This window comes from Brienomyrus brachyistius, chromosome 25, assembly GCF_023856365.1.
Source record: "Brienomyrus brachyistius isolate T26 chromosome 25, BBRACH_0.4, whole genome shotgun sequence".
In the NCBI taxonomy this organism is placed as follows: domain Eukaryota; kingdom Metazoa; phylum Chordata; class Actinopteri; order Osteoglossiformes; family Mormyridae; genus Brienomyrus; species Brienomyrus brachyistius.
Window position 1 is genome coordinate 9,439,883 of NC_064557.1, and position 26,958 is coordinate 9,466,840.

General features: G+C 40.9%; 2 protein-coding genes across 5 annotated transcripts; both read right to left on the bottom strand.

Annotated features, from left to right (window-relative positions):
- Positions 1 to 829: 829 nt before the first annotated feature.
- On the bottom strand, positions 830 to 19,524 carry LOC125720789 (scrapie-responsive protein 1-like). Of its 4 annotated transcripts, none has more exons than XM_048996671.1 (5): positions 19,226 to 19,524; positions 2,590 to 2,612; positions 2,445 to 2,527; positions 1,845 to 2,093; positions 830 to 1,379 (listed from the first exon to the last, which is right to left on the bottom strand). In XM_048996671.1, exons 4-5 carry the CDS (start codon positions 2,078 to 2,080, stop codon positions 1,325 to 1,327), a joined length of 291 nt encoding a protein of 96 aa, XP_048852628.1. In that variant the 5' UTR covers positions 2,081 to 2,093; positions 2,445 to 2,527; positions 2,590 to 2,612; positions 19,226 to 19,524; the 3' UTR covers positions 830 to 1,324. The 4 variants fall into 4 exon arrangements, with proteins under 4 accessions (XP_048852628.1, XP_048852627.1, XP_048852625.1 ...); XM_048996670.1 differs by lacking the exon at positions 19,226 to 19,524 and adding exons at positions 3,467 to 3,582; positions 4,124 to 5,447 and having other exon boundaries at positions 2,445 to 2,612; XM_048996668.1 differs by having other exon boundaries at positions 2,445 to 2,612.
- Positions 19,525 to 24,024: 4,500 nt separating this feature from the next.
- On the bottom strand, positions 24,025 to 26,175 carry hand2 (heart and neural crest derivatives expressed 2). Its single transcript, XM_048996667.1, has 2 exons — positions 25,085 to 26,175; positions 24,025 to 24,645 (listed from the first exon to the last, which is right to left on the bottom strand). The coding sequence occupies exons 1-2, from the start codon at positions 25,610 to 25,612 to the stop codon at positions 24,547 to 24,549; spliced, it is 627 nt and encodes a 208-aa protein (XP_048852624.1). The 5' UTR covers positions 25,613 to 26,175; the 3' UTR covers positions 24,025 to 24,546.
- Positions 26,176 to 26,958: the final 783 nt, after the last annotated feature.

Consider the following 26,958-nt stretch of genomic DNA (forward strand, 5'->3'; position numbering starts at 1 on the left):
TAATAAACATTTACACATCAGTTCTTTATGGCCTGATTTCCAATAATGCAAGGAATCAGGAGAAAACATCTAAATATTTTGGGAAGAAGCAGAGGGGGTGGGAATGTTAAAAGTTGTATATTGGTAACTTGAACCCTATGGGGGCCAGACACACATTCTTTAGTTTCACCTACTTTTCTGTAAACTACGGGGTGGAATACCCCCCTCCCCCAAAATATGTAGGAATTCATACATGAAGCCCACTAATGATGTCACAGGGCGTGAGTCAGTCTTTCACTCTCAAGTAACATCCCTCTACAATCTCATCTTTCTCTTGGCTAAGTCACGACAGACTTCACAGAGATTTAGCTAAAGAGTTTAGCATGCATGAGCCTATCAAATTACCCCGCTGTCTCTGAGGATGTTCCGACTTTGAATGTGTTACCGGCTACAGCAATTCTGTTAAAAAATGAAACCGATATGACTTACAACGGAAATATGAGGAGCTGCAGGCAGTTATAAGGTTTCGCATCCTGCTGCGTCGCTGCGGCGCACAGAAGTCTTGCCAGCGGTTCAGTAAACTGCAACTCCTTTTACCAGCCAAGACAAAGGCTATGCATGCAGTTCTGAAATTATACGACAGACGTGGGTGAAATAAGATACTTGGAAACAGTTAAGCATCTTGTAGAAGTTCTGCTAGCTGCGGGTACAAACATAGACTAATTTAAATATACCCAAATAATGCAAACTTAAATTAAAACAGTTGCATTTTGGTCCGATAACAAAGGCTTCACGGTAGCCTATTGCAATTAGCACAACAAAAAACTGAATTAAAAATGCGAAACGTTGATTTCGATACTTATTTGAATAATATGTTTTTAATCTGAATTTACATGAGTAAATGTTTTAAAGGAACTTGATTATATAAATTATCACGTGTATTTCGAGTGTGTGTGTACAATACTCATACTCTGTTTTTAAGACGTATTACAACAATGGTAGAGTTCATTTTCTTTCGATAAGGTGTTTCTACTGGGGGTTATGAAAATAAACGTCAGCTTCGACAGATGGAACGGTCTGCTCGTAGTGTGGTATTCACGGAATTCAAGCGCTTAAGACCTCAACTCGGGAAACGTTGAGACTTAAGTCATGTACACCGTAATCATTATTACACTGCATAGTCATCAGCTCCAATGTATTTAAATCGCATATTGCGCATTTATACTGTTTTACAAGTTACAACGGGGGAGATCACGAGTGTTCAGAAGAAGGAGAAAGACCGGTTCGTCCCGCTCCTCGCCTGCAGCGCGTCTCAAGCTGCCGCTCGTCTGCAGGAAATCTGCCTTCAAGCGTTTTTGCATGGGATGACAAAGGAGATCTTCGGTCCGAAGAAAACATCTCTGAAACACAAAGTGAATTTCCTCTTCAGAAAAATCGACTTTACCACGAAAAGTCGCGAGAAGTGTTGATACCGGACAAGATCTTTTTCCAAATAAGCGTATAGTATAAAACTCCCCACAACTGTCATAGCGTAAACATATTGTTAGGAGATTAATGGCACAGTTTAATGCAAACCTAGGGCGTTTAGTACCTTCCCAACTCCAAGCTGCAATTACGTAAAGCATTATAAAATGTAAACACAGCGGATATTTATTTGAATAGCTCTTCGCAACAACTGCAACACACTGATGCACACGTGAAAATATGAGCGCCTTTGGTGAGAAAAACCACAATGCATCTTGTGTTCAAGGGCTGCCCGAGGCCGGATCGCATTCGCCCTGCGCCGCGCTCGACGCCGCAACATAGGCGACCCCTTGTTTTAATTTAAGCGGCTATCGCCACCTGCCGGCCCAAGATGGCATTACCTGGGGCAGCACAACAGCTCACTGAAGTTGCAGAAACAGACCACGTCGCATTTGCTTCCTTCCCAGAAGTGGTTCTGAAGGGAGTCGATGGGTCGCAGCATATCGATCCCGTTGGCGATATTATGACAGTCCCGGTTCTTCAGCACTTTTTTGTAGCAGGACAATCGGTTTGATGGCGTAGCATCGCCGGTCAAAAGTGCAACAAATAAAATAGCAGCAACCAGAGATATTTTCATCTTTGTTTCCTCTCTGAAATCCAAAAAATACGACATAAATGGTGTAGACAGGAATATGTATGAAAAATGAGTCGGAACATAAGCTAACGTCGGACTCATCTGGGACTGTAATTAATAAAAAATAACTGATTAGTATATTTAAATTTATATATGTGTATGAAGTCTTTTCCCCCTAATTATATCTCTGTAACTGATAGCATACTCGCATTAGAATTTGCATCTAATCATTTCATCTGATTTTCCTTTAATGTTTAATTGTGGGCTTACATTCAATCCATTTTTATACACAGCAACCATTGTCACCTAAGCAGCCTAATTCGCTTTGCGTCCTCACATTAAGTTTTCAGATTGCGACGGGTCCTACCTTTAGTTGCACACTCCTTAGGAAGAGCCACAGGTTTTGCGTAGGTTTCTCGGGTCCCTGGGTTTTCTGCGATCTGGGCACAACGGGGCTTTTGTCCTCCCCTGGCGCTACTCCGACTGAGGCTGCCCGCCTCTCGGCCCGGCTCCGCTCGCTGATCGCTTCGCAGCGCTGACAGAATCAACACAAGCCAACATTCAGCGCAGAGGGGGCCCGGGACGGAATTCAGACCAAAGCTATAATGTTTATTTTAATGAGCAAAAAATGAAAACCCGAAATAAAAGAGCACTGATTACCTTAAAATAGAACGCTTTTTTTTTCATTTATTATTTCCAATCATTCTTTTCATGATATTTATAATGATTGTTTTTTGTCCCAGAATAATTACATATGGGGCACATAGGGATAGAGTATTTAATGTAATTATGCAATATTACTACGTAAAACTGCATGTGGGTTTTGCAATCAGCTGGATGTATTCACAGATAGTTGGGATATGCCTGCATCTTACATGGACTGCATGTGAAAGGTTTTATTTAAATTTCTGGCTTGCCTGGTGGTGATTGAGTCATGGGGTGTATTACACTTACACAGGGCACGGCAATGTGCCCAGATAGGATCACACTGTCCAGATTGTTGGGAAAGCGAGTGGAGAAGATGGTGGTGAAACAGATGTTTGTTACTGTCCAGCTAACTAAGAATAACATAACTGAAAAGCTACCGATACAACAGATACGAAATGGATTACCCACAAAAAGAATACATTGAATAAATTGGCTTTGCTCATAGTCCTTGGCCTTGACTCGTGTCGTTTTATCTAGCTGGGGATAGGCTACTATCTGCATGGACAGGGCCAGGAAGCGAGTGAGCGTGGAAAGGAACATATTTTATAGACTAACAAGCTAAACATTACGCTGTTCCGGTCCTAGCAGCCTAATGTGCGGAGTATCCGCTGGAAAGGTTATAATTGCGTTATTCCTGTGTAGCAAACGACGCGAATATATGTGAGAATTTGCCATGCTCACCTGTCAGTAAAAGATGTTTTAATCTGAAAAGATGTTTTCCTGACCCTCTTTTGAAGCATAATGAAAATTGCCAACAGGCTCGCCATGTACGTGCTTTTCACGCCATATAGTGCTAGCTTTAGGGTAAAAGACAAAAAGAAGATGGCGGATGGTTGCAAAACAAGATTTTAAATCAATACGATAAAAAATGTAACGTGCTCAGGTTCCGCACAAACAGGTCTACATACGTTTATATCATGATATATAAAGTAAAGGGTAGGTACTGGTGTCGGTAGGCGAGTGCAGGCTCCCGCACGACCAGACGGATATTGGGTCAAACCCAAAGAGCGCATCATCGCCTATCGCAATGCATATGCAATCTGGTTAAAAAAATAACTGTTTTGGTGCTGCGATATGGCAAAATAATTCCGTTTCAGAAGTGGATGCAAAACCAGCCTGCTAGTCCCGGCTTCTCTATTTGAACATTCGGACACGGTGGTTAAAAACATTAAAATCATAGACTCGGAACCTAATTAAAGAAATTAAAACCCAGGCGATATTGTAACTGCACTTCCAGATACCTTGGACCACCGAGACACACTTAATGCTGATTTCAGGTTATATTGTGCGGTTTTCTGTAAAGTACTTGGCTGCAAATGATGCCAGGACTTCGCAAACCTGATTACCGGTCCAAGTGGAGAAACCAACGTGGTGCAGGAGGCGAACAGATTTCCTCCGCAATATGACAGTGTTTAGCCAGTCTTCAATTTGAAGGTGGCATGGAACATGGAAAATGGTGCACAGACACAAACACTTAAAGAGTAATTTAAATGTTCAACAGAGCAGCAGAGGGCTTTCAGCAAAGGGTCGCTCCCCAGAGAGGTTAACCGTTTTTTGATTCCTTTTTCAAATGTTTAACTTTTAAAGTTCAAAAAGCCGGTATGTTGGAAACGCCGTCCCCCTCGGAGCAGTTGGTTTAATCGTGCTCCGCTAAAACGCATCAGGCTGTGAAGTATCCATAATGCTTTATAAACAATTTGGCTTGATTTGCTTAGAACACCATCGATTATCTGATATTTTAAGGGCTTGCAACCCTAATCCTGGAGTCCCGATATCCGGCAGGTTTTCTGTCCTACCCGATGAGTTACCATCTACCTGAGATCAGGTGTGGCTCATCAGAGACGAGGGAGGATAGAAAACCTGCCGGATAGCGGCACTCCCGGATCAGGGCTGCCTATCCCTGTACCATTCTATTGTATCCCAACGATCACATTATAGGCTACTGCAAAAATAACTTTGTGTTGGGTATTGGGGAGTTGAGGTCTCCACTCATTTAACGGGGGTTGTATTGGCCGGTTTTGATTATTGGGGGGTTTGGTGGAGGTTACCACCCCTTCATACCCCACTTCCCTATAATTTAGGCTCATGGGTTGCACCCCTCAAGAAGTACATGACATTTTTAACGGAATTACCTCTTGCTATATATTATTGATCCCGGTGAGACGGTCAAATTATAATATCTCTTAATGTTATAGGTATATTCACGCGTATGAAACACATAGGCCCTATATATTGCTCATTGCTAACAGTGGAGGGTGTAAGGGCGAATATACGTGAATACATTTATGGTACACTGTCAGACTTATTACACAAATTTATTTCTACCGAGTGTTCATTTATGGAGGTGACAGACTTTGCAAATGCTGCCATCTACTGTTCGGACAGTAAAATGGCAAGATAGACCTTCCCGTCGGTGTTTGTACGGCGATTCAACAAAAATTATAATTTTTTCTTCTCATCTCTTAGAAATCAATGAAACAATGTAACTATTTATATACTTGTATAAATAGCGTATTACTTATTAGTGAGGTGAAAAGGCTTTTTACAATAACTTGACGGTCGATTTTATAAAATCATTTGTTGGATTGCTCAGTAGTTCTGCAGCCAGTTTGTTTCGGCCGACGGAAATTCCATTCTTATCTACGAAAAACTATATACAAACATTAATATAAATTGCAAACAAAATATTTTTGAAATCCCCATCTCCTTATAATTAATACAAAGCCGAAATATTGTTTTTGTTTGATTCACATGATTCTCCGCTACCATTAATGTTATATATAATACATTTTGTGAAATATCAAGGTTTTTATAAAGTGATTCAAAACTGATTATGCTTAATGTGGAAATTTATTTAAATGGGGTTGAAATGTTACATTTCAAAATAATGTGTGTGTGTGGGTGGGGGCATGTACATTACTTTGTGTAATCAGGTCATTTTTAAAGTAAGTTTTAATTGCGGCGTGTTCCCACAGACATTGGAAGCCCCTGATAGCCCTAAGCAAAATGGCATGCCACGTAAATATTGCTTCAGAGAAAAATGTCTGTGTATTACTTTTTGTTCAGAATTAAATGCTTGCAAATGCGTGTACGAGTAAAGTGGCGCTCAATGTATGGACCACTCTAAAATCTTGGCTGCTTTCCTGCTGCGTCCCTGATCCACTTTTAATCTATATATGCCGATGTCCCAATCTGGGCTAGTTTTCCCGAAAGGTATACCTCACTAGAGTTATTTCTACACGTTGGCCCCGAACAATCCCTTAACGCATTGCGTCCCGGGTGAGCTTCCCGGTAGGCGCCGGGATTACTGATTGGTTGACATCAGTGGCTCGAGAGTCAGGTTTTCCCCCTCATGCAGCAACTGTTTGACTGTGGCATGAGAGACAGTGATGTTCTTTATAAATATAACTGCAGAAATGCTTCACAATACCGCATTAATCAGAACTGGAGAGAATCTAAAAATAAAATATAAAATTAACAAACTGAATAATAACCCGTAAATATGATTTTTGCCGCTTCCCCAGATGGTAATATTGCTATCTTATTTTTACTTGTTCTATAAAACACCTGCGTGCTCCAATATGTGTGCATGCCATTGATTTCGGGAGGAGCAATGGGCGAATAGCCGAAAGAAAAGTTCCGTTACTCTCTAAACATAAGAGAATGTGCTATGTGTTTCAGTATTGATTACTCGGGACGACTCCAGGGTGCTTTTGAGCGGAAAATATATTAGACGTATATGTAAGTGAACCTGCAGTGTCGACTTATTTGCCCCATTAGCCAAAGTTTTGATATACAGTCACTGTGGCACATTTGTTGAGGTGTCTGCATTCCAGGATCCCCATCTTCCCAACAAATAAATAAGCAAGTAATCGAAAGCGCGTTCCTTATATTTTATGGATCTGTGCGTCACTGAAGCCAATTCGCTGCGCATTCAGAGCGCAAGGACGAAACGAAGATTGTAGTCATGTATCGGAGAAAAATCATTTTATGATCTGGATCAGTTATTTTTTAGATAAGTGATGTTTAGTTGTGAAAATGTGCCTTTAACGATGTTTGTCTTTTTTATTATGACTTTTTCTTTATTATTTGAAAATTGTTGACGTCTTTCTTCTATCAGATCCTATCATGTCGTGTTGCATATGGGCCCATTGAGATGTCACGATATACATCGCAATGCGATCATTCCCACAACTGTTGAATGGTTGGAGTATATACTGATTAAAAGCATTTCAGAGGCGTGCGGCCGAACAGTGAGGGCCACTAGCGGTATGAGCTGACAACGGCGGTAAGAGTCAGCTAAGAGTGGCTCAGTCCAGCCCTACGAAAGTATGACTTGCGGAAGGATGTTTTCGGGACCACATCAAAACGTTAAGGTACAGCTTAAGGTAGAACTTACCAATGACGTAGCGTTAATATGGCTTCTGGAAACGCACCCCAGAGCTTCAATAATATATTTAAATATACATACACAGCCAGTAGGCATTGCTGAATTCTTTCAAGTAAGCCTCGCGATTTCGCAATATTCTCCCATATGATGTTTCTTCAAGTACCTAATTAAATTTGTTGCATTAGTCGACACTCTGTTGCTACCCCGTCCCGAAAGGACGGCATTGCAAACATTGCAGGTAGCTGGTTGGCTGTTTTGCGTTTCCAGTTTTGCGTTTTTGCGTTTGTAGTTGCAAGCCATGTGCTTCGGGCTCACTGTAGCGTATGACGACACCTTTCCTCTGCACAGGGGTTGTAGGGAAGACTCGCATCCTATGACTGTTAGTATTTAAATAGCCTTTTAAACAGCTGGATGCTTTACTTGACTGGTTCAGTTTAACTAAACAGCTCAAGGGTCTCGTTGCCAGTGGTTTTCTCCCTGGGGCTTAAACCGCCCTTCATGGGGTTATGAACCGTCAGTTTGCGGTACGAGTCGGGTACGACTTGGTTCTTGGTGGCGGTAAAAATCGCCACTAAAACATAATGCTACTTGTGAATCTGCAGATAAGTCTGTAGATCTCTGCGGGGGGTGGCAGTCTAACAGCTCTCTCCTGTGGCAGATCTGGGGGCACACTCGGCTCAAGAAAGCACCATCGATGCTAAACAGCAGTTTGAACAAATGCCCGTCGCTTACGCAGGATCAGACGCTCCAAGATGGCACCGTATAGTACTGATAAAATGCTTAATTTCTATTGACGTGTACTAAAATTAGCCATGGATAAGGGTAACGAACTGGAAGTTGAGTAAGGCCGTGTCATCGCCAAGATACTGGCTGCGTCATTATCCTTCAGAGACGCGGAAAAAATCTTCTCGTGTCAAGGGAGAGCTTTTTATTGGAATGTGCTGTTTTACAATCAAGACTGATGTATTAATTTCACCAGTCAGATTTCTATATTATTGTTCTGACTGTTTATATTTAATTGTTCTGACTGCAGCCTTTTTAACGTCCATTATTAATTATATAAAAGTATTACTGTGCTATAATACAGGCTAGGAAAATTTAATGGAATTTGCACAAGTCTTATGCACACCGCATATACATACAATTAAGTAGACTTAAATGTAATATCTTCTTATAACCACCAGAGGGCACCATTGAATCCTTAAATCCGTATGTATTACGCTATTTCACCCTTCAAGTGCAAATGATTAGTTAATAAGAAAAAAAGTGGGGGGCGGCGGGGGGTCTTCTGATTGACATTCGTGGCATATAGTTCCGATTGATGGAGCTTGCATGTTCTTCCCGTATCCATGGGGGCGTTCTCAAAGTGAATGTGCTTTTTTAAAAAATAAAGAAAAAAATGGATTTTTTAAATAATAATAATAATAAATCCAAAGTCCAGAGACATGTACATAGTTTTTGTGGTCGGATAACTCTGCAGCTGTGTGATATACTGGAATGAAATGAAAATCCTGTGGTGGTATATTTATGATACTTCTGCATCCTTTGATCAGAGTACGTATTTTCTTGGATTTTTTTCACTCGGCTTTTGAGGTATATAGGATTGATGTTCTGTCACTTGTCAGCCTGCGGTGATGTCACCCCTGATCTAATTAGGATACAGGTCAGCTGACATTTCCAGCTGTCTATTTTCCTATGAAGCTTCTTTCTTCCTGCTTCCTTGGCAGCAAATAAAATTCTGCGTCTTTCGGGTTTTCACGCGGTGCCTTGATTGGTGTGAACTTTTCGTCACTTTTCTCCCTCCAGAAATATTATATCTGTATCCAGGAAAACATAGAATAAAAAAACCCATATGACGCTGTAAGGCTTTCAGGACTGGCAGGATAAAACGTTCACCGTGCCTCTTGACCTGCCGTTTCTGATGGATGTCTTTATTAGCGCTTAGTTGTACTTCAGGGTCTCTGTCCTTAGAAGGATTCGGAGATCCGTGCAAGTGCTGGTCCAGGAAGGAAAACAGTCGTCATTGTGTTTAACGATACAAAGAACCAAAACGGTAAGATCATTCGAGGCGAAAGCAGCCCGGTCATTTATTACACGCAGGGGAGCCTCCCGTCGTACCCCTGAGTGAAATAAATTACCTAAATTGCTCCAATGAAATATCCCGCTGTACAAATGGGGTTTTAAACTAGGCCTATATGCAAGTATTTTTAAGTATAGAGTGTTCAGTTCAAATGGAGAGCAGATCTCATACTTTCAAGCTTTGGGATATAAACCCGCAGAACTTCATGGATTTTTTTAGTATGTATTCGATGAATTTATGAGTTTAAATGAATGTTTAATTTACAGGTTTGTGTACCCTGGGTGTTTAACGCTATAAATATTTATAATACTTGGCCATGAATTTATCCGTGTGTAGATAAGTAAGGCATGGTAAGCCGTCTGGATTTCAGATAAGATTAGTGCACAGCAACATTGGCACTGCTTAGTATTACACGTGTAATGTATCTCAAACAACTCGATCATCAGAAAAGATTGCTCCCTTTGGTTACTATATGGCAATAGCCAATACAGTTGTAGAATCCATCCGTCAGACTTCTAACTGATGCCAGTCGCTGTAATTTACAGATACAGCTGAATCGATTAACGCTGAACCCGAGCGGAGTCAGTGATACGGCCGCATATTTAAAAGAGCTTTTGGAAAACAAGAGATCTGTGTCCTGAATGTGTGAGTTGATATGCGGCTGATTTTGTCAGGACTGACACCTGTTGCGTGAGTAGCGTAGCGTACACTTGTAACGACGTAAAAAAAGAACCGGTATCCCTCAGCTTCTCCTGTGTAGTGGGCACGCCGGCACCCACACTCTTATTTTAAAAAACATCTTAAAAGCAGCCCCTTTCTGGCAGAGCCCCCTCCTCGTAGAAGCATAGTTTGAGCGACAGAGGCAGAGGCGCTGCTGCCAGCGCTCACGCAAAATGCGGTGTAACGTAATAAGCTGCCGCTGATGGCTGCCTGAGGTTTACGCGCCGGATCCGCTCTCTCCGCCGATCTCTGGAGCTTTCATTCACACGCAGCACTGCCCTGCGTTTTTCCCCTTGTTAATCCAGCCGCAGCTCCACCATACATCTCCACAGCAGCTCTGTGTGTCTCATGATGTCCTCTCGCTCTCCTTTTACGTGTGTTAGGAATGTAGCACGTGTAGTTTGTTCACCTGCGTTCGAGGGCACATTAATTAGCTCGAACCATTCTGTTGTCAAATAAAACACACTAAGCCTGCAATTCTGACGTATGTGGCAGAGAAAAAAAACTAGTAGGCTATGCAAACCTCTTACAGACGGTGTAAGAATGCAGGAGTTTAAAAATACAAAACTGGAGAAATAAATGACTTGGCTTGGGTCAGAGCACGCGACCTGTTAACGTCCTGTGATTGGCTACTGTTCTGCTCAGGAGGCGGGGCTAGAAACTGTAGACAATGGCAGCGCCGGTGAGTGATTGAGGATGCCAGATCGTTCCTGGACCCTGCTTGGTGGGAGTTGCATTTAAAGCACTGTTAATCTATGTTTAAAGGCATGTCCTCACTCTGAGATGAAAGTCCAAAACCCGGGAAAATGACACTTAAATCTAAATGTGTGTGTGTGTGTGTGTGTGTGTGTGTGTGTGTGTGTGTGTGGGGGGTGTTTCTTGGCTGATCCTGAAGTTCTGCCAGTTCTCACAGCGCTGGAATCTTTAAACATTGGTCACGTGACCTCTGACGCTTGGACTAGTGTTATACACTCTTGTAGGGGGTGGATGGTGTGGGGTGAACAGAGCAGGCGGGATCTCCGAACCCTTTATGGTTGCATCTCGTTTAAAAGTGCGCTTTTTGCCATGCACAAATGGCAGCCCTTCTCCAGCGCCACATGCCCCCTTGTCCTGGAAGCGGTCAGCAGATCCGGCAGCTGGCAGCGGCCCTGTCTCGGAGAAGGTGTTAGCCAACTGGTAGCTAAACGGTTGGCTAGCGAACGTGAGGTGCCTTAGACATGATCAGACCCCCCCCCCCCCGCCAACTGTAGGCTGATTGTGCAGCGAAGGACACGCTTCCTGTGACCTGACTTCCCTGTGTATCTCTTACCGTAACAGCGGGAAGGTCAAGCCGCAGCACTCATAACCACAAACTCCGCGGGTCGCTTTTTTAGAAACACAATCTGCATTTATTTCCAGTTTCTTTGGGGCACCGAATGAAAGGGTGCGTGGAACCTGAACTCGTTAGAGCATGGATCTTTTAAATACCATTTCCAGTCACCGATTCCGCCTAAAAATTGTCCGTTTTAACCGGTTTCGCTAGAAAATTACAATCAAATCTTTAGTTTGTTTGCTCCTTTGTAGCAGTAAATTATATAATCGCTTTGTACGTTTAAAAAACTGTATTTTATTGCGTGCGATCAAAACCACCTAATCAAATCGATAAATAAAACTTATTCTTGCGACTGCCGTATATAGATTTGCGCTATTTTCGACAGTCTGCTAGTTTACTTTAAATATTATTTATGCCTGCTCGGAAATAAACTTCTATAGCTTATTTTTTCACTTGAAATTTGAAGTCCACGAAAATAAACAATACTGTCCGGAGAACCGTAATGTATTTAAAAATATATAAGCCTAGCGAACGTCTTTTTTTAGTTGTTGATAATAACTACTTACTCCAGAAAGTAAACATACCTATATAATATGTGAATATGTCATATTAACTGTGCCATATTTTTCAGTTTAATATTACATTTTATATTAGGCTATAATTGAAATTATACATTTAAAATTACACAGACTTTAATTTCATGTTTATTTTTTAAGCTCCGAGAAACGTCAACAAAGGTAAATAAAGCGTGCATTAATATTAAGAATTATAATATTTTGCATTTAAATCCTGTACCCGTTAATACTACTGTATGATTCATCACGGTAACGTTTACGAAGTGTAGGATAGACTCAACTTTTGTAATTATAATAATAGGCCTAAATTTGGAATAAAAAATAAAAACCTCTGACTTAATATTATGCGATGGAGTTACTTTGTGAATATACTGATTCCGCGAAAAAGTAACATGAACAAATTATTCATGCGTGTTTTGAAAATCGGTGTCACATAAAATACCGGAAAATTCACCTACGCTGCAAAATGTACATCCCACGCGCGGGGGTTATCCTGTTTCTCGGAAAGTCTAATCGTTACGCGATAAACGGACGGATAATGCTTACGGATTAGTAAAAGGCTGTTTCTGCGATAATTCTTCCTACGGATGACATCGTCAGATTTTGTGCAATAGGCCTGTTAAACTCGTCCGCAGCTGGAAAACAGGAAAAATAAAAATATGGTTGTTTAAAGTAGTTAACCCAAGTGCAGAAAAAGGTAAAAAAAAATAAATGGATTTGAATGGGCTTCTTATTGGCTACCCCATCCCGATATTTTATTATGTATGTACAAATTTCAGAAACCAGTGAATTTAGGAAACAGTTGCATGCTGGGATATGACTGCTGTGTTTATATCTGAGATACGCCTGGTCATTCACACAACTTTCCGAGTAGCTCTCCTAAAGCAAACCACTTGTACATATTCTTAAGGGCTCTGCCGTAATCTTCTTAGGCGAGTGCTGTTTCAAGCCTGCCAGATCAATCTCCATGTTAACCTGGGTAGTTTTCTGAAGCTGTAGTCGTATAGTACGCAAAATCGGTTTTATTTTTTAGATCCAGGGATTTCGGTGCTAAGATTGGGCTGTTGTAGGAGGCAGGGTCAGTTGGGGCCCTTTTTGAGGAAGAGATGCTGAGACGACATCATTAGGTTTGGGGACTCGATTCCAGCTGGAAGTCACGTCCTCCACCGCTTGGTGTGAAGAAGGGATGTTATAGGTGCTATGGTCTGTCAGGCCGTACCTGAACCTTGGGAGCTTTTCGCTGAGGTCCAGGGTACAGATGATTTGTGTAGGTGACCCTGCCCCAGCAAAGGGCCCAGGCATCAGAGGATTCCTCCTCCCTTAGCCCTCCCCCCCCCCCCCCCCCCCCATCCCCCCAATCTCTGGAGCCTGAAACCATCAGAGAGTGATTCAGCAAGGTCTGAGTAAAATCAGCAGAGGTTCCGGAATAAACACTGACCCACTGGTTCCTTTTGTAGCACAAGAGCATCAACAGCGAGAGTCGAGAGCCGCTCCTGTACCCCTTAGCTGCGAAAATTATATGCTTACGTAAAATGTAAAGTATTTACTATCAAAGACGGCAGCTAGTGAGGGTCTGGCAGATGTGTATCCTATTTGTCTGAATATTAGGTGCAGGAGTGAGTGACTAATTAGCAGCTTTTAGCACCAAGCTGGACAGTAACTGCTAATGTGCAAACTCAGTGCATCCACGACCCCCCGGGGGGGGGGTCAGGAAAATGGGGTGGTTCTTAGTCCGGAGTATCGGCTGATAATGCCCCTTATGAATATGGGTAACATCAAAAGGCTTAACAAGGTCTGAAGCACAAAAGGAAAATGTACAACCACCAAATAACACCCATACAAAACTCATGATAGTGAGTCGCAACAATCGGCAAGTTTCCACCCAGTCTTTGCATTAAGTTCCCAATTTTGTCATATATTCATATCTATATCAACGGTTATTGTTAACTCATTAAAGGTCATGAAATGACGTTTTGTTATTGAGAATCGTTCCAGACTTTGAACAAACATCTGATGTGGTCCTTTGATCCAAAAGTTTGAGCACGCCCTGCCCTTGGACATTCGCGCTGGAGGGGGCCGGAATATTTGTGTGGCTGCTCGAGGCAGCAAGGTGCCACAGCCAAGCCAAAAAAAAGAGGGAGGGGGGAGAAGCGGACGCGTGTGTAGCCTGAGCCCGCGGACCCCGCGTGCGACTGACCGTATGCGGCGGCATGACGTAGGCGGTTCCCTGTTTAGTACCGCCCCGCTCTCTGAATGCCGATCCCATTGTGTCATGGAGAAAAGGCCGAGCAGTGGATTGAGCCGTGCTTGTCACTCGTACGCTGGGTATTTTCTGCAAATGTCTGTCTTAAGCGCCCCAACACAGAAACCGCACAGTGGTCCTCTGCCATTTCCCCTATAGCAATATATCTGGATTTTTTTCCCCCTCTGACTTGCACATCTGCTTCTATTAAGGATATCTCTAAGAAGGGGGTTGGTGGAGGTCGCCTCGTCTCCCCTGTTTCCCAAGTTCACTGCTTTTACAGTTCAGAGTCTTAAAAGGCCCTTAATTTATGTATCTAGGTTTTATGTTCACTGACCGGCTTGCTGTGCCGCTGGACTGGCCAGGAGATGTTCAGCCACTGGGTGAAGAATCGGAGGGATTGGGAATGAGGGAGATGGGTAAAGGAAGGGGGTTGTGGGGGGGGGGGGGGGAGGGGGCTTTAATGGCCACTTTGAGGTAGAGCCCAATAATCCACCTGGAACTTTCTTTCGGGACATGAAGGTGGTACCAGGGCCAGTAGCCCCCCCGGTGCTGACGGACTCGGCTAGTAGGATTCATGAGGACAGCCGGTGCAGTGACAGGGATGCTGACCCAAACCTACAGGACACCGATGCGACCTGAAAGGCCGCACAGGCAAACCAAAACTTCCGGACCGGGTCTGGGGCCCGAGTACAGAGCCCGGACCGCCCTGTTCATGACCGAATTAAAAATAATATCTTTTTTTTTTTTTTTTTACTCTGAATCACAGTGAGTGGAATTTACAAAATGACAAACATTGTCAGGAAGTCAGTGGCACGATGCACAAAAATATCCCCTAAAATAGAGAAAAATGTGAGGCGTTCCAGTTTATCTCCATGAAATAATTATGAACTGATATCTTTTTAAGTAATTTTTATTGCCCTCATGTAGGCCCTGAATACTGGACTCAGTCCTAATTATAACTAACTGCAGGGAAGGTTCATAATCACCAACATGGACCAGCGAATGAACTGGAAATAAAACGCACGAGGATTATATGCATTTTCGTTAAAAGTATATAGGTCTGTTTACGTCTTTGGACTGTGGCAGGCACGCGGGTACATAACAGACACGGAACATTTGAAACACAACGCTTAAAAACACAACGTGTAGAAGTCATAGACCCATGTCGCATAAACGACAACGTGCCCAAAGAGGCGGACCGGACGATGTCCTGTGCTGCTGACACCATAGATCTGTAAATTTAAATTTAATTGTATTTCGCAGATTATTTAGCGACGCCGAAGATTTTTCTGGGGTTCCCGCTAAAAAGTCTATTTAGGTATGGAAAAAATAGACCGCATTACGACGCTTAGAAGACAATTGTTCCCAATGCCTTTCTGTAAATGATTTTATGTTCCCAGTGTTTCTGTATAATTTTTTGTAATTGATGAATGAAAGAAAAAAAATCGGTATTCAGACAGTTTGTTGACGGATTATCATTATATATATTTACCTTTTATGTAACTTTCTGCTATTAAAATGTGGTCGGCTACACCTCTTCTTCTCTCCATAAATTGTTGTAGACGCTAAAAAGGTAAAAGCGAGAAATACGACTTTGCCACAGTAAATCAATCTTAGAGACTTTCACGGAACGATCATGTCGCGTTCAGTGTCCCAAATCCGTGGAACAGGTATGCACCCCCCCCCCCCCTACAATTCCTTCGAATCAGAGTTTTTCTCTTCGCTTAGAAATCCATTAAGACTCAGTGGGTTCAAAAACCGTTATTCTTTTTGTGAATTAGACTTGCTTTATTAATTGCTAAACAATCTCTTTATACATTTAACGTAATAAACGACGCCTATATAAAATTAAAATGGAGCTTTATTTCTATTGCTCGGGCCCATTAATTTGGAAGATTTCGGTTGAATCGAATGAAGGAAATAAATACAATCACTAATGAGGATGTCTTTAGGACTATTCTCGTTTCCGCTGCGTTGATAGCATGTCGGTCGGTTTAGTGAAATATTATATATGCCTGTCCGAGATGACAAGACGCAACTCTGAGCTTCAGTAGCATAGTCCGAACTTTATAGTACAACATCCATGTGCATTTATGAACATATATATATATTATATATATATTATATTATATATATATAATATATTTCACGTGTATTATAATTATATGCGTGTGTGTGTGTAATACATACGTGAAGCCTACAAGGGTACGAGTAAAAACGGGTTTGACCTTTGCAACAACTTCTCTGTATCCAAAAACTCACAGTTGTAGACGATCTTACTGAGAAACACCGATTTACCAATAATGACGGTCGGTGATCCCTGATATGTCCCTCTGGAAATACTCAAATGGCGATATGTCCCCAAGATTGATATAATGCACTTATCCAAATTGTGGAGTGACATTTTGAATGTATTTCCGTGATTAATGTCTGTCCTAAAAGTAATTTAAACCGCCGTATTTTTGTTTTGTTGTATATGAGCCATTCTTAAAAACGCTTTGCGTTTTCGCAGTTAGGCCTCTCGTAGGTTGTGTTTTTAATCCATACGCTACTGTGCAGCTTAACTACAATCAGCACTAAAAGCCTGCCTAGCGTGGGTAGCTTGCGTTACTTACAGCCAGTAGGTTTGACCCGTCAGTAAATTATAGCGATATAAAGGACTTGGAGTCGCAGAACAGAGCAGCCGTAGATATGACAGATCCTCTGCCGGCGTTACTTAAACATGTTATGTCGTGAATGAGATTTCACGTGAGGATCATGTACATGGGCCTAAATACTAACTTCAAATTAATTAATTCCTTTAAAGGAAACACAGGCCTACGCAGACGTCACAATCTGCTTATTCATCTAATTTACAGAACGTTATTTCAAATTCCACAAACTCCTACTTGTGTATTTCTTTTTATTATGTCCGTGTAATTCCTCCGCACAACCCCTATATGAAAGAAGTGGACTACATAACAGCAGAATTATATTCTATGTTATCGATAGACATAAATACATTCAGTTCAAATCAATTTATTTTTAAATGGCGCCTTTCCGAACAGAGTCGCCCCGAGGCGACTACATTTTAGGAGCAATTGGTAAATATTGTATCTTAAAATTCATCCTGTTAAAAACGAAATTACCTAATAGTTTAATGAATTAATCTATGCAGTCGCGCATGTTAATTAATATATTCAAAAGAATTAACGTGTCGCTTGCGAATAATGTTATATATTTGTCCAAAAAACAAGACTACAAATTTTTTGACTAATCCATATGTTTAATTTTTTCGTGTTGGCACGGCAAGCAACTTATCCCCCGTCAAATTATTTTGCTAAATCGAATAGTGCCTATATCCGACCGACTGATATTTAAGGGATTCTCTGTTTTGTGACATCTAGACGGTAAAAATACGCGTTACATATGTTACTTAAAATAATACAAACAGTATTATTTAAACGCATTGCATGTCATTTTTATCTATCGAGTTCTCCGTTGCACTTCAATAAATGGCGTAAAATGAGTAAAATTCTTGCGAAGGTCATTCAGTGTCAATCCACAACGTTTAGTTAAAAAAACATAACTATTAGACCTAATACACTCTAACGCTGAATCCATCTCTAATTACCTGAACACTCTGTATTTTACCACACCAATCAGTGATGTATACATTTATGTTAAGTATAGTAAAGTGGAACGAGGTTTGTGAGAATTATTGGAGTGCTGTTTTATTCATCTGCGATTCCTACTTCAGATAGAGTAAAGACCCCCCTTTATACATTCCGTGTATAGTTTTTTCGTTAGCGCGACATTAACTGTATATACTGGTGCCACATACAATACAAATATTTCAGCGTAAATGCATTTAACAGCCACATGTATAGTGTTGCGTTTTTGGTATTTTTTTCGGGGTCTTCTGAACCTTTTCATTAAGACACATCAGGCAGGCAGGCCAACTGGGCTTAAAATCAGCCAGAGATGCCATTATAATCGACCAGACTCCTTAGTCAACAAACCGCAGAGGTGAACTGAGATTCTGCGTCCGGTCTGCAAGCACGACGGGCCTTTTCGCTTTAAGCTGGGCTTTTGGCTTTATGATAACGCGCTGAAAGCATCGTATCTGCGTCGTTTTGGCTAAGATAAACAAAATCGCATTTCTGCGGTTAGGCGGTTTTTGTTCTAATGCTCTTCAGCCTCCCATCTAAAATAATAAAAAAATAAAGTACATCTTTCTTTGCTGTTTTTTTTTCGTTAAACGCACAATCTCTGCTCTGTTCCCAGAATTCAAACAATGTACACGACACGTGCTTTTCTTTTAATCCGCCCACTTCGTACTCAAAATAATAAGGCTGCCGCCTACTTAAGTTCAATAGTTAATTTGAAGCCTTTGAAAAAGAAGGATGAGGTCGAAATGCGGGTATTTATTGATGTGTTTTTCGCCCGCTGCCTTAACTGGATTTATGCTCCCGTTTAAAGGTTTTAAATGTTTATCGCCGGCCAAACAGAGCAGTCGCCTCTTGCTTTTTTTTAATAAATGGAGTGTTACCGGAGTCCCACGAAATGACACGCATGTTTTTTCCACTTGGGAGGTCCGCTTAGTACAGACCAAGTTATAGGGGATCCGAAAGCTGAAGACACCCCCCACCACCACCACCACCTTTATCACTCCCTGTGCTAATTTAATTAAATGGTTATTTTTCGTGAATATGTTTGCATACATATATGCTTGTGGTTGCCTGTGCGCTTCATTCTGGAACCTGTTAATATATTTTAATATTTACGTTTTCTGTTCGGTGGAAATGTAGTTTATCGTAGTTTCCTGTGAATGCATTTTTCTCAGATACATAATGTTGCCCTTAACCGACAGCAACCCCTTTGAAGGGTTATAGATATTGATAGCAAGGCTTTATATTATCTAGAAAAGTCAAAAATAATGTATACAACTCCAATATGATGTACCCTTAGCACGGACTATTTTTCTTCCATTTCACCATTAAGGTAACAGTTCACTTACAACTAAATTTAAAAAATATTCCTTAAGGCCAAAAATTATGCAAAAATACTGAAATCACCCATTGCTTCGTGAAATAGGGCAGACAACAGCGAATAACCGGCAAAAATGTATTACCTTACCTGTAATTCTGTGTTAAAGCCGGATCCACGAAGCCGGTGTGCACACGAACGACCCCCAGCTCCTGCTAAAACCTCTCCTGGCCACTACCGCTGCTTAAGAGAGGGACACACGACATTCATTCATTCACAAAATGTCACATTTTCGACTCGTGTAGTGTCCGGCCAGTCAGCGCACCGCAAAGCCTGTGCGAGGCTTTTGAGGACGGTTTGGAGGGAGTCCGCTTTTTTTTCAGGTTAGAAACTCAATCTCACATACAGTAGCGGGCCCATCTGGGAACTGTCACAATTGACAGCAGCGTCGGGCACAGGCGAGATCTTCTGCAAAATACTGCATACTCACACCGCGCTTTCTCTCTCACACACGCATGCACAAAAGCAGAAACCATGCATCTTTACAATTAGTCCAAAAAAAAAAAAAATCTGTGTTGTTTTCATTATATCGTCGTATTTTGCACAAACTTCTCTCGGATAAAGTGGCCGTGCAAAGAATTTTTGGTCTGTCTGGCGTTGCAGCGAATGCTGTGGTTTATGTCATCGTATAGGTCTGACTGCTAGACAGTCAATGTCCAGACCCCCTAGACTGACTCATGCAGGTCAGCTCACAGAGCGAAGAAAATGCCTGTGTTTTCAGATGCGCCATTTCTGTCAAAATTTACCCAGGATAATGTTAGTACAATATCTCCGTAGTAGCACGTACTGCTAACGACCATAAACTTGTTATAAAAAAACGAAGGTTCCAACGACGGATATCGTCGGCAGACGAAACTCCGTATTCGATCAAAACAACTCTCCGAGCATTTGTCCTTTGTAAGTCTATTTTATGTTTTACTTTTATATGGTTTATGTGGTTTATTTTCAATTTCAGACTGTCCTTTAATGTAAGGCCTGCGTGAGTCTTCACGTTAACGCCACGGGGTCATGAATGCAAAGATAGGCTATGCATTCCCAATTCGCCTTGTTGGGTGTAAGAAAATTTCGTTTATAAAAAGGTTGGCCTGGGTGTAACGTGCTTTAAGATCAACTGAATAACACTAAAACCACGTTGGATGTTCACAGAAAAACCTCTAGAAAAAGAATTAAACAGTAACTGATCAAAAAACAGACAGGTAATAGCTTAACCGCTCTTGTTCCGTCGCAATTTAGGAACAAATACCGTGTTTTACGAACTTTTATATGTAAAATACACCTTTTGAGTTCACACGAGTTATTCCGTTTTATCGTTTAACTCAGTTTGAATTGTTAATATTTTGTTGGTTTAGTTTTGGTTAGTCTGTTTTAGCTCTACGAATTAGAAAAGATATTTTCAAATCTTAGAAAACAATTAATTTATGACCATTACCAATTAAACCATTTGAAAAGGCTTCTTAGAGCACTGCCGCATAGAAAAATTTTATGTTTCATGCCGTAAATTGAGACACATTCGCCGGCTCTGAATTTGGTATAGATAGCCCCGGCCGAGGTCAATATTCTCGGAGCTTAATTCTGAAACGGAGTGTATTTTCCTACACAATGGGCTTATAATATATATTTTTAATGTGTTATAACCAGACGCAAAGTGGAAACTAACAGGCCGTTGTTCAGGGCCACTGCGCTCTTAATTTGGTGACTGAATCGAATCACAGCAGCGACCTTATGCTACTACCTTTTATTTGTAAATAGAGTTGCTTGTTTTTGTTTGAATTACGGGGCAAAGCAATAATTATATGTGCTGAAATACGTATTGGCGAATCGCTATAAACTGTGAACAAATGGGAACTGGACAAGTCAGACGGCTCTTTAGAAGAAAACAGTTCTCCATCATACCGCAAAACTGCGTGAACCAGGATACATGTCTGTGAAATATAATATTTACACAAACATCACAGTTTGTTAAAAGAGCAACATCCGAACGTTGCTAAAATGACTTCTTTTAAATAGGCCTATATACGTTGAAAAGGTTATTAGTCATGTGCAGTTTCAGTAATCAAGGCTTTAAATAGCCATCGATATATTTTAGCAAATACGCTTGATAACGGACTCGCACGTTATGTTGCAGGCTATTTCGCGTTTGGAATGGAATGGAACGGCACGGAACGTAGAACGTGATTACGTCTAGCTGGGGCAGGATGGCTCCTTGCCGTCTGATCTGACGTAAACATGTCTACAGGCTCCCTCGGAAAAAAAAGAATGGAGAGAGGAGGGCCCTTGGTACTAATCGTTCACAGATGCCTGTAATGCAAAAAAAAAAATCGTGCGTGGTGCCTGTGTTCTACAATCTATTACCATACAACGCATATGTTATCCATACATTGAATTTTAAAGAAAGGCATATCAGTGAAAGATAAAAGAAAATAGTTTGTATGGTATTCTTGCTATTTTAATGAAATCAAAGCTCGGCAATGGAATTTTATAAGCCACTAATTCCATGTTATGTAAAGTATTCTTCTTAGTGGTCATGCATAAACTATCATGATTTAATTTGCGTAAGTTTTAGTTTTTGCCTTTTAAGTCACATGAAGTCCTTTCAAACTCTAACTCAGAAGTCGAACTCAGATTATCAGTAAATGTGTGACATTTCGACAGTGGGCGCGCGGGAGAAGCGCGGAATAGGTGACCAACGGATCTGAGGTTACAGATCTGTGATACTTACACTATATCAGGCTTTTGCCATCCCTGATACAGCAGTGGGTCATAATGAGGTCACACGATTATCTACTCCCTTCATCAAATGGGAACAGCCCGGTGATATTATCTAGGACGCCATCTTGACACAGACAACAAATTATCTACAGTTATTAGCGCACATAGTAGACTCGAGGCTCCAGCTAATGAACAGTAACAACCGATTAATTTGCGCAATTTCTTGGAATCTTAATCTTAAACAATCGCTATCTTTACTGATATGCGTTGTGGAAGATGTCACTTCATTAAAAGGAGATTCCTATACGGTAAAAACGACGCATTTCCTACATTTGGAGTTAAACGACTTGTAAACTGTATGGCTTGAATTCGCATTGTTTTGGTACTATAACATAAAAGCATCATTACACAAAATGTAACTGGAGTCGTCAGAATATGGCTGTGCTTGTGTCTGGATTCATCTGTAGGCCTATATTTAATCATTCCTCTTTGAAGACCAGTTTGAGAAAACACAGATTTGGAAACGAGAGGCAAAAAATAAGTTATTTTTAAAATGTAAAGCATTAAGGATATTAAAATTTTAAAATGTATAAGTATGGTAAGTTTAAACATTGTGCACACACTCCTACAAATTCATATGTATGTAAAACATTGTCGGCTATTCGGTCTGTTTATTTATTGATTTATACTGGTAGGCCAGCGCATTTATTAATGTCTTTTCTAAATATTTAGAGTTGTGACAGTGGTCGACGTTTTGGGGTGGACTGATTTCCCCTCGCCAAAAAAAAGAGAAATATTTCAGGCCTGCGTTTTGATAGGCGAGTTATCAATCAGAACCGTATCCGATAGCCGGCCTCTCGCGCTTCCCAGCAATTTACTAACCCCGTCCATCTTTACCATGAACCTTTTAACGCCAGAATCTACATTTTATCTGGCTCCGCAAAGTCTGCTGTTTCTGGGCGCAACTCTAGGAGGGAAAAAATAAAACGTAGTAATCGTTATATAGAATTTCAGTTTTGTTGCTGTTATTAAAAGTCAATTGGGCGCATATACGGGTATATAAAAAGTTAAATTTAATTTAAGACTTTTTATCATTTGCTTAATTCACGATAAATTTAAATTCGTGATTTATTACGTTTTACGAATAAAAAAAAAATGTTTGCCGAATAAGTCTGGCTAATAATACTTAAGATAAAAATCGCCCCTGACAATTACAGTATATGCCGCATTTACTGTTTTATATGTGTATATTGTAGATATTGTTTTGCTGCGTGGTCGTACAGGCCAACGCTCTAATTCGACAAAAGTTCAAGCATTTTACTGGTGTATGGTTTTACAGGGCTGTTAGTATTATGAACAAAATATATATAAAAAATAGGTGACGAATTTTGGTCACATTGCTATTGAGTAACGATTGTGTGTGAGTACGATATGATTTATTGAAGTACACGCTGAAAATGATGCACAGTAGCAACATTCTTTGTTGAAAGTATATGTATGTAAAATGTAGCCAAGTAGCTAAAAGTTTGATGCATTGTTGCCTTTCAAGCGAACGCTATTACTGCCTAAATATAACGCTAAAACATGTCTAAGACAAGGAATCCCGGGATTATATCTGAGCGCAAGAAATGCAGACATCAGGCAAGCTTCTTGTAAATCTTCTACCGGCCCAACTCGACCTTTGCTTTGCTTGTTCCCTGTTTCCTATTAAACATAAAAATGACTTTTTTTATAACATCACCTATGTTTCGAAACTCCGTAACCACTTGTTTTCTCATTCAAAACATATGCCGCCCGGTCCGGCTGATAGGAACGTTTCGTGCACTATTTGACGACCTGTTGCGGACATGTCGCGTGAGTGGTATTTGATTGGACTGTCATGTCACGGTTCGTACTCTTGGAAGTATTTTGATGCCCCCGGCCTCAAAACACTAAAAAAAAAAATCACCATTTACCAGGACCTGAACATGTAATGAAGAGTGTTTTCTTCAACTGGAAATAAGTAGTGGAAACAAATTTGATGCCATTTATCTATTTTAAAATACCTATTTTAAAATATACTATTTTAAAAACAAGTTATCGATATGCACCTTGTATTGTAAAATCATGTTAATAAAATTATTTTATTTAACGTCTCCAAAAATATTTTATTTATTAATGCATGCAGCAAACGAACTAAATTCGTTTAAAAACAAACAGTGGTTTATTGAATTAATTACATTGTTTACATCTCCAATATTATTTAATTTTCTTGCAAATGGACGGAAGTGCACTTGAGTGGACGGAACATCTCTTTAACATCACCAGACAACCACAAAAAGACAACACAACACTTCGTAACATTAAAATGTCTCTTGAATCGCATCAATACCATTTTTGCTCCATTAATATTTTATATCCTAAGAAACGGTGGAAGAAATTGAGGGAGAGTGAGTGAGGGGGAAAAAACGTTTTGCTTCACATACACGTTATTGCCAAACATGTTGCTTGGCTCACACTAGGAAACACATTCACCACAAATGAGACAAAGATACACAATCCCTTACCAAAAAGGTCTTCTCCTCTTTAAAAAATGGAATGGTTTTCTTCAAATATCCACTCTCCATTTTTGGGAAATTGCACATAAATATTCCATTAAATAATGCGAGAGTACAAATTAAAAAGGAGTCAAGGAGACTTTTCAAGTCACTGGGTGCGATTCTTCACTGTTTGAGCTCCAAAGCCCAGACGTGCTGCGGCCAGCCCGTCCTTCCTTTGGTTTTCTTGTCGCTGTTGCTTGCAGAACTTTTCAAAACTTCATTCTGGTTATACAGTAAAAAAAAGGGGGGCATTTTATTAGATGCATTGTTTACGCAGCTTCATGCGCGTGGCGGTACCTTTCTGACCTTCCATTAGTGGCCTGACGTGGCCCTGTGGGTAACAGTTTTTTTCTTGAATTATTCTGCAAAACATTTTTATGATGGCGCCAATCGTAAGCGTTTCATTAGAAGGTTTGTATTCAGTAATTACTGCAGTCTTGGAGCCGGGAATTGAAAGAATGGCAAAAAGTCCAGGAATATTCACATTTTTAGGAACTGCTATTTTAAACAGTACGTACGTCTACCGCGTACAATACAATGTGCTGCTTTTAGCGCATAATTCTTAAATGAAATCCTGCTAATTGTATTAATATTTGCACATGCGACAAATGTATCTTCTTACATTTATGCTATTTTAGAGGAAGTTTTACTGTTTCCTTACCACTTCTTTCTTTCTTCTCTCCTCTTTGGCGTCCGTCTTTTTGAATTCCGCTTTAAAAGCTTCGGCTTCTCCGTTCTGCTCGTCCTTGTCTAAAATGTCCATGAGGTAGGCGATGTAGCTGGTAGCCAGCCGAAGAGTCTTTATTTTTGACAGCTTTGTGTCTGCTGGCACGTTGGGGATGCACTCTCTGAGTTCGGCAAAGGCGCTGTTGATACTTTGAGTCCTACGCCTCTCCTTTCGGTTGGCCGTGGGTCTCCGTTTGACGGGACGGGGTCCGATGCCGACGGCGCCGGCTCCCGGAACTCCACCGTAGTGCGAATGTTCGAGACCCGGAGCACCATTTGCATATTCGGGGCTGTACGCGGGTGCCATGCTGTAGTCGGGTGGAGACATTTCTGGATGGCTGATGAGCCACCCGTGGAAGTACGGGTTTTCTTCATGGCATCGGCTGGCAGCTGCGGCCGCGGCAAACGAGTAGCCATCGTGATGCACCACGGGATGGTGAGGAAATCCTCCGACTAAACTCATAGTGAAGCAAAGCAAAAAGGTACTATGTGGAAAATCTAAACAAGCACGCTCTAGTACTTTTAATTTACGTCGGCGCCTCCACGTGAATTACGCACGAAAAAACAGCACATGCACAGCGCTCGTGGATTCTTGTCACTTTCACTCAGTTGCAATGGACACTCGTTTTATGCATCTCAATTAAATCCAAAGAAATCACCACAGCAATGCACGTTTGTCAGTCTCAGCTTCTCCTGATCGCCTCCTAACTCTGCGCAAACTTTGCGATCTGCCCCTAATACAACAAGGTCAGCTACTTACACGCAATTTCTCCATTGTCCATATCTAGCGCAAAAGAGATCCGGCCGCGTTATTGAGTCTCAAAGTACATTTTTCTATCTGCACGTTAGAGGGGAAATTCACTTTGCTATAAATTTAAGGCCCGCAGTGCAATTCAGGGACCGTGGCATTCGATGACAACGAAGCCTAGTTTTCCAAATCCTCGTCGGTGAAATGCATGCAGTGTACAGCCTTACTGCTCAGTCCTAAAAGCGCTCCTCCGTTTGATCTCCATGTCGCAGCTTCATCTTCTGAGCTCCACGGCTTCATATATGTCGTCAGAACCCCTCTGAGCCAATAAGCGCGCGGAGTAGGAGGGACATAAATATATTGCGGGGTGTTTACGCTCCTAAATTTCAATGACCCTCTTCGGTATTGGCTGCTTTCACATTCTTATTGAAGTCATTAAGATTATGAAAATATATCGGCCACAACCAATCTAATTATTTCAATTAGAATAATATCAACAAACCTAAATTCCATCTTACCATCCCCTCTAATGCAGTATATTTAAACAAATGAAAATAAATAATTTGAAAATGAAACAACAGTAACATTTAAAATCTGACCCGTTTTGTGTATAATTATGCTCATATGTTAAATCTGACTATAACGCTAAATGAAAAGCAGGGTGTTTATGAAGCAAGGCGATTTTTTTGCGTTGTGATTTGTTGCATTTTCCATGGGCAGACTCACCGAGTTACTGAAGTACTTTTATCTCAACCGAGCGATAACCTTTGGTAGACCTCGTACACAAATTATTAATCACACGCGGATGTACTCAAAATCAATGAACAATTGCTTTACTTTCCCTGTGCAAACTATATCCCTTACACCTTTTAGGAATTAATCCTCGAAATCAAGGATTATACTGCATAGCATTAAAATAAAAAATAAAATTTTAACGTTAAACTTGTTCTCGCACATAATTTTCAGAACCAGCATCCGGCTTCCTTCTAGAATATTTAAAAAGTCAATACGAATATAATGTTTTCTAAATACAATCGTCATATATGCATTGACAAAATACA

Coding starts and splice junctions, on each gene's coding strand:
- hand2 (XM_048996667.1), bottom strand. CDS start 25,612: ATGAGTTTAGTCGGAGGATTTCCTCACCATCCCGTGGTGCATCACGAT. Junction 24,646..25,084: donor AGAGAAGAAAGAAAGAAGTG/GTAAGGAAACAG, acceptor CTGTATAACCAG/AATGAAGTTTTGAAAAGTTC.
- LOC125720789 (XM_048996671.1), bottom strand. CDS start 2,080: ATGAAAATATCTCTGGTTGCTGCTATTTTATTTGTTGCACTTTTGACC. Junction 1,380..1,844: donor GAGCTGTTGTGCTGCCCCAG/GTAATGCCATCT, acceptor TTTGTGTTTCAG/AGATGTTTTCTTCGGACCGA.